At 57.0% G+C, this 7876-nt stretch overlaps 1 protein-coding gene across 1 annotated transcript; it reads right to left on the reverse strand.

Annotated features, from left to right (window-relative positions):
- Positions 1–6049: 6049 nt before the first annotated feature.
- Positions 6050–6637, reverse strand: RPP25 (ribonuclease P and MRP subunit p25). Its single transcript, XM_044450495.1, has one exon. The coding sequence runs from the start codon at positions 6635–6637 to the stop codon at positions 6050–6052; it is 588 nt and encodes a 195-aa protein (XP_044306430.1).
- Positions 6638–7876: the final 1239 nt, after the last annotated feature.

Raw genomic sequence — 7876 nt, forward strand, 5'->3', positions numbered from 1 at the left:
CCCCCCCCCCCCCAGCTATTCCTGCCATGGAACAATATTCCTGCCGTGGCTTTTCCAGCCCGGTGGGAGCTCATCAGTGAAATGAAAAAGAGGAAAGGAAAGGGAAAATGCGTGAGCTGCAACCCCAGATGACAAGCAGAACCAGAGGCGCGCACAGAGATGGCTTTTTATAACTCTGATGAGAAATTAACCATGCGGGGAAGGGCCCTGGGCAGGCCCTGCTGCTTTAGACTCACTGAAGGAGCAAAGTAACTCGCAGAAATGCCCTCCCCTCAGCCATCTGCACCTTCCAGATAAATCCTTATTTCCCCCTCTCCTTGGATAAACAGAGGTGAATTGCCCATCTTCATCAAGGCACTTGCTTTTTATAGCTACAGAATTGGAAGCTGGAGATACAGGGGACACGGGTTGTCCCAATCCAGATTTTCTGTTATCCATCAAGAGTGGATTTTCCAGGAAAGGTTTGGGAGGTTGTGTCCCGAGTGAACGTCTTAGTACGAATGGCATTTGTCCATAGTTTGCCTAGAAGCGGGACCCTAATAGACTCATTTTGTACCCAGGCGGCATCTTCCCACTCGGAGAGAGCGAATTACATGACGGGTCTTCTGATGCGAGGAAAAGTGGGTGGCTCAGACAGTCCTGTTTAAAGCCTGCGTGAAAAAATGAAATTGCAAAACTTCTCTGCTCTCACAGCGATGACGGCTGCCTTGGCCTCTCCCTGGTGCCACGTCCTTTCGTGCGCTCCGGGGCTGGGGGTGTCCTGGCTCAGGAATCCCCTCCCCGGCGAGGTAGGATCTGCACTGACTTTGCGTCCTTTTGGGCACGGAATTCGGACGTTCCTTTTCGTGCAAGCACATCCACGTGTTCTTATCTTTTGAAATTTCGATGTAATATCCATTTCAGCAGGATGGCTTGGCCTGCGTGAGTTTGTGTGCGCTGGCGTTTTGGTTTGCTGGTTGAGGAGCTGCTGTTTTAGTTTTCTCTTTAAGGCTGTGGTCCCCTGCCTGTTGAGACAATACCTGACTGACAGGAGTGGGGGGGATTAACCCTTCCCTCTCTTCCCATTTCTCTCTCTCTCTCTCTCTCTCTCACACACACACACACACACACACACACACACACACACACACGGTCCTTCCTTCCTGGAGGCTCCAGGGGAAAAATACATACACAGCACTGCTGTATTTGGGAATACTATTCATGCCCTTCCTTGCAGTGTTGTCGTGAGTGAAGCGTGCAAGAAAAAAAGCCTGTGGGATTTAATTAGGCTTACTTATATATTCCCTTTTCTACAATGACTGGGCTCAAGCTGGGTTCACAACGGATACAGAAGCACTGTATCAGTGGGGCAGATGCTTGTCCGATAGGCCATTTCAGTTCAGATTTAGGAGTTCGAAGGTCCTGGGTGCTAACCCACTCAAGAAGTAATCCTGTCCCAGTTAGATGGTCTGTCTGCCTGTCTCTGCAGTTATGGATCAATGAAGGCAGGTGCTGGTCTAGGGGTTCGCGGGGCTCTCAGTATTCCGCAATACAAGCACAGGAGCAGGAGCACGGCTGGCCTCGAGAGCCGAAATCAGCATCCTGAGAGCTTCACCTTTTTCTCTCTTTGGGCCAGAACAGATGGCAAGCGAAATGTCTTAGATAGATAGATAGATAGATAGATAGATAGATAGATAGATAGATAGATAAATGCATGCGTGTGTTTAGCCCGTCTGCTCCTTCCCCTTCGACCAGGAGATCTTCTGTACTGGTTGGGGACGGAAGCGTGTGGGGTGGGGAGAGAGGCCTTTCCTCTGCAGCCCTAATTAAAGCCCCTCCCCAGTTCTGCTCTCCCCTCTCCCCAGACTGAGAGAGATGCTTCCATGGTGCCAGTGAAGACGATGTGTTTCCAGCACACTCATTGCCAGGTTCGTTCATGCTTGTTGAACGATCCCTCACAGACACAAGCTCCCTGCACAGAGACGATCAGCTTGTTTCAAGAGGGCAAAGCTGAGTTCTTTTTCCTGGGTTGCTAGATTATTACATGAAGGGATAATGTTTTACTGGGTGGTCTGTTTTAATAATGAATAAATAAGGGGGAGGGGGAGGGGGAAAATCTTTTGGACATGCACATGGTAGGCATGTTATAAGCAGAGTCGGCTGGAGCTGGGGGTCAGACTAAATGTCCTGGGAAGCCCCTGCTGACTGGCTCTGTTTCTGTTTCATTTAAACTTAACAGTTCTGCTTCTACGAAAGAGGTGCAGTCCTGGAAAAGCTTAATTGTTCACTGCAACCAAATATATTGTCAGGGCTTGCATTAACACACATTGCATTTTGTTGAATTATATCAATACCCTGCCTTTCTTCCTCTTGCAAGGATCTCCAGACAGCTTGCACAATCCTCCACTCCATTTTATCCCCACAACAACAACCCTGTGAGGTAGGTTGGAATGAGAGTCTGTGACTGGCCCAAAGTCACCCAGCGAGCTTCAGGGCTGAGTGGGGACTCGAACCCGGATCCGCCAAATCCCAGTACCAGCAGGGCCCGCGGCATGTTGACGCAGCTGGGACTTCCATGGTGAGCCAGGCGGCGCTTGCAACACCACGGAGAGCTCCAGCGGTGTGGCCGGGCTTTGGGGACCCTTCAGCCGGGCCGCCCTCCCCAAGCGCCCCCTTCCTGTGGGCAACTTGCCTCCGTCGAGGAGGGCAAGTGACTCTTGCTGGAGCCAGGGGGGCTTGGCACGCGTTCCTGCCCCTTCCACCCTGCCGTGGGGCAGCCTGTTTCCTTGGGACAAGATAGGAGACCAGGCTCAGGACTCCCGGCTGCAGACCTTCACCCTGAGGAGGCGGGCACCGTGCAGCCAGCTCTGACCTGGGTGCAAGCTGGCTTGAAGGATTCGGTGCCTCAGACAAGCACCGTGTGTGTCGCCCCTTTGGCCTCTGCTTCCCAAATAAAATATTTTGCAAAAGACACACTAGGAAAAGGAAAGGCAGCTGCCCGGGAGGTGTTAGCGGCCTGTGGCAAACGCCCAGCCAGGTGCTCCACAATAAATGCGCAAAGGGGAAAACGAGCCGTCTGCTTGTTTGCGTGTTTTATTCAAAACCGAATCGTTTGGCCAGGAGCTCCGAGCTGCCCATTAATAACCTTGACAGGGCTTCTCCGCGCGCCGATAATGAAGGTGTTAGTCCAGCAGGCAAAGCCTTTCTCCTGACGGCCCAGACGTCTCAATGCGAGACTGTCCACTCCTTGCCACTGCGTGCGGAGAGAACGGCTGCAAACGGCAAAGCGGCCCCGAGGTTTGGACTCTTCCCTTGCAGCCATCGCAGAAGGCCGGCCCCGAGGAGAAGGCCCTGCAGTTCATCCATCGCCCGACTGTGACCGATCACCTGCCATCTCGGGGGGCTCCCCTTAAAGGAGGTCACAGGCTCCCCAAGAGCTTCATGGCTGAGCGGGGACTAGAACCCGGATCTCGCAGGCCCCCAGCCTCATCTTCCAGCCTGTGCAGCACAGTGGCCCTCGGGTTAAAGGCATCTGACCCGCCACAGCAGCCCCACTGTAGGAACAGACCCCGCTGCAAAAGCCCCCAAAGGCGCCATCCATGTATTTCAGCCTTTTCCGACACAAAGGAAAACCCTCCATATATGTTGGGCCCCTTTTGTAAACAGAGCCGGTGTCTGTTCGGTGGTCTCAGCTTTGAGCAAGATGGGGTGGGGGGGGGAGCACAGTGGCTTGGATCTGGAAATTGCCCGGTCTTCTTGCTCTAACTTCACTTTGTAGGGCCCAGCAGGAAATCTTGAGGTGTAGTTAAGGTCTAATGCCTGTTTTCTCCTCCTTATCACAGGCCCAGACTGCTGTCACTCAACCAAGATCGGCCTATGGGGTTAATCCCTCTGACCTCTGGACCAGTCACTCCAACCTTGATGCCTTTCTTGAACTACTTGAAAAAAACACCAGGCTGCAGCTGAGCTCAGAGCAAGCCTTTGTCAGAACAGGAAACTGCTGGGTACTTGAGTCCATCGACCGGTCCGTGCCGTTGCACTACTGGTCTGGCCACATCCAGTTGCCTCTGCTAGCTGAGAACAGACCGAGCACCTCAGCGTCTCCTTGGACGTAGCCGAAACCTGTAGAAACGCTGCCCCTCATCCTGGGGGCAGGCTGAATCGGCCTCCGCGGGGTGATCATCCAACAAGGAGCTGTGATGAGAGTCCAAGTGCTGCTTTTTGAACCGCAACGGAAAGAGCTAAAAATGGACTGAGTTCAAAAGAGAGAGAAGGTCACAGCTGCTTCTGGGCTGAGACGCCCCCACTCCAACCGCTGCAAGGCGAAGTGCAATGCACGGGTTTTTGTTTTCTGAACTAACGTTCTGCACTGAGAAGAAAGATGGAAGAAGCGGGATCGGAGGGTGGGTGGGTCACAGGGAAGACGAGGCAGACTCACGCATCCAGCAGGGGCCACGTCATGAAAGAGGCAGTCAATCCCACTCTGAAAGATTCATCTGGAAGCAAAGTATAGGCAGGTTTACACGAGACTGCATCTGCTTTCGGTTTCTTCCAGGAACTAAGATCTGAGCATTCCCCCAGGGGTGTGCTTTGCCTTGCTTTTCTGTTATATAACCGCTGGGTCCAAATACAGAATCAGGAAAAGCATCTTCTTTCACTGTTACAAATAATGCCGCATTCTCCTCACTCTAAAAATAACTCGCCAGAAGCATCCTTTAGACACCTCGGTGCACCTGATGACCAGCTTGCCACCTGCATGGACCTGCCCTCCATGAGTTTGGCTACCCCTTCCTTACAGCCCCGCAAGGAAGAGGCTGCGGAGCCCACGCACCGGGAAAGCTGAGCTGGCAAGATGAGAGGGGGAAACGGCCCTCCACCTCCTGCAGAGCAGGCATGGTTGCTGCAAAAACGCCCGTGCCTATGCACGCGCACACACATGCACAGACACAGGGCCACTTCCCCAGTCAAGGAGATGTCACAATACAATCGAGGAAAGCTTGCATTCTAGAACAGGGGCCAGTAACCTCCTTGAGCCTGAAGACAGATCTGGCAGTTTGAGAAACTGCCCTGGTCAGCAGCGCCACGGAAATCTATTTCAGAGAAAGCAAACTCATTCCCCTTTCGCCTGCTCTCCATCTCTCTATGAATCACCACCACTCAAAGCTCTGCGCTCGCGCGCTCGCTCGCTCTCTCTCTCTCTCTCTCTCACACACACACACACACTCTCCAGCCCCACAAGCACTCCATCTAGCCACAGTGTTTGCCTGTGTACACAGTGCACAGAAGTGCATGCAAATACCCCTCTGCTCTCCTCACTTCAAGCACATGGAAAAGCACCCAAGACTCTCCCTTCCCTTTGAAGTGATCCAACTGTCTGTCTGTCTGTCTGTGATCCAGAACATGCCAAGAGTTACGGGAACTTGGCCTTTCTGTATCCTGTGGCTTCTATACGAAGGTGGGTACCCGCTGATGCCCTTAGAGAGCATCCATCAAGATGCCTTGAAGGCTTTGTAGTGCGAACCGCTGCCAGGCCAGATGCCCTCGCCCCCCAGTTTCACCCCAAACACTTTCCCCTCTTCCTAGCAGGATGTGGACATTGGTCACATATGCCACCAGTGGCCCTTGAGCATACAACACCCATCATCCCTCCTGGCATGTTTGAAAAGGAAAAACCCTCCCGGGGGGGGGGGGGGTGCAGCCACACACTAACAAAACACAGGCTTCCCCCCAACCCAGCCAAATTTTGCCGTACCTACTGCCCCCCTTCACCTGCTTAGCAAAATTGTTTGCTCCCCCAAACTTCTCAGAAGAAGGTGGGGAAAGGGGGCGTCTTTCGGGTGAAGTTTCCACGGCACACGACTCTCCGTGGAGCCAGACGACACAAAGCCATGAATGAACGCCGTGCCAGCTCCTTCAGCCCCTTTATTGATCGCAAAGCGTCTACAAATGTGGAGCGCATTCACCCTCCGTGCGCAACGCAGGGCATCACTGCCGTCCCTGTGGAAAGAGCATGTGGCTTGGATGGCTCTTCCTCGCAGTCCCGCGAGGCAGGGCTGGGGTGGGGGCGTCCTCAGGGTCCGAACCTCCCCATGCCCCCCATGCTCGGCTCGACCGCGTGTTCCTGGGCCGGCTTCTTCGGCTGCTCCTCCATGTGGGGAACGGCCAGCCTCCTCTTCACAGGCTTCGGGGAGGCGCTGGACCGGTCCTCCTGGCTGGGCCCCTCCTCCGCCCTCCAGAGGACCCCTGGGGGCTCCGGGGGCTGGTAGCCCATCTGATGCGGGTCCAGCGGGTCCTTGGAAAGCAGGATGCAGACGGAAGGGACGTTCTTGTGGGCGGTGAGGCGCTCCGTGCTGCCCTCCTCCTGGTTCTCCCAGACCTCCAGCACGGCCTTGTACTGGACCTTGGTGACCTGGTGGAGCCCCCCGAGCTTCCTCTTCAGGATCTCCACGCAGGTGATGGTCTTGGTGACCGCCCGGCCGCAGCCACTGAAGACGATCTGCCTGGTCGCCTCCAGCTCCATCCTGCTCACAGCGAAGCCCATCAAGTTCCGGATTTTGCTGCCCTCCTTCACCTTCATCTCCACCACGTCGGAGGGCAAGCCCACGAAAGGCAGGGGGCTGTCCTCCTCCGACGTCTTGACCTTTCGGAAGTTCTCCATCCCGGACTGGGCAGCCACGGCGGGGGGCTCAGGCTGGTGGGAGGCGAACTCCGCTGCCCCTCCGGATGGCCGCTCCTGGGGAAGGAGAGGCGGGGGTCCCACCTCCGCCGCGGTTCCCGGGTGCATCCCGGGCACTCTGCGGGAGCTGCCCTTCTACGGCAGCGCGGAAGAGGGCTCCGATCCAGGCTGGCCCGGAGCCCGCCGCTTCTCCAGGGAAGGGGGCGGCTCGCTCCGCAGGCAGGCGAGTCCCCCGAAGTGCCGGGCGGGCGGAATCCGGCTCCCCGCCAGCTGCAGCGTCGGGAGGGTCCTTCGCCTCATCCCGGGCGCCCGCTCAGCGGCCCCCCGGTAGCTCCCGGGCGCGCTGGGGGGGCGGCGGCGGCGGCGGGGGAGGGCACGCCAGCCGGCCGCCCCTGCGCTCGCCCCTCCCGCCGGCCGCCCCGCTCAGCCTCTCCATGCTCCGAGCGCGCACGCCCGCTTCCCGCGCCCGACTTTTCGCCTCTCCCGGGAGCGGCAGCCGGTCAGGGGCCGAGGCAGCGCATCCCTCCCGGATGCTCCTCCGCGCCCGGCCCCCTTAAAGCGACCTGGCCCCCGCTTGCCGCCGCCGCCGCCGCCTTCCCGCGGGTGGCGGCGGATTCCTCGCCGGCTCAAGGACGTGCGTGTCCAACTACGAATCGCTCGTGTCAGCAAAGTGCAAGCAGCTGTTACGGCGGAGGCGGCCGCCCGCCCGCCCGCCTCCCCGGTGGGGGCGCGGGGCGGGAGCGTCCCCAGGGCGCACTCCAGGGGGGCCTCTCCCCAGGCAGAACTTTGGGGCGAAGGTCCGGGCTCCCCGCAGAGCCCAAAGTGCGGGGGGGGGGCAGATGCAGCAGAAGCCGCTCCAGAGGTTTCGAAGCCGAGTCAGACGAGACTCCCGACAAAGCGCAGGGACGCATTTCGCTGTTTGATGAAAAGTGGCTGGAAAATTCTCAGGAAGAATGAAGAAGTAAATAAATAAGGGAAGGCGGCTCATTCCAGAGTGGAATTTCTCCCTCGATCCCAGCTACTGCCTATTCCACCCTCCCCCACTCTGCGGCCCCGCAAATGAGGTGGACTCCAACTCCCCTCAGCCCCAGCCAGTGTGGCCAGGGATCTGGAATGCTGGGAAGCCCACTCCGAAACCTCTGGAGGGCACGAGGTGCGAGAAGGAGCCTGGCAGCTGCTTTCCAGGGTTGTCTTCCTTATCCTTTCTACCCGGACCAGAGA

Source organism: Varanus komodoensis, unplaced genomic scaffold (assembly GCF_004798865.1).
Source record: "Varanus komodoensis strain SLA01 unplaced genomic scaffold, ASM479886v1 scaffold67, whole genome shotgun sequence".
Lineage (NCBI taxonomy): Eukaryota > Metazoa > Chordata > Lepidosauria > Squamata > Varanidae > Varanus > Varanus komodoensis.

What these genes read in the sequence shown, in the direction of transcription:
- RPP25 (XM_044450495.1), bottom strand. Translation starts at nt 6,637, where the DNA reads ATGGAGAACTTCCGAAAGGTCAAGACGTCGGAGGAGGACAGCCCCCTG.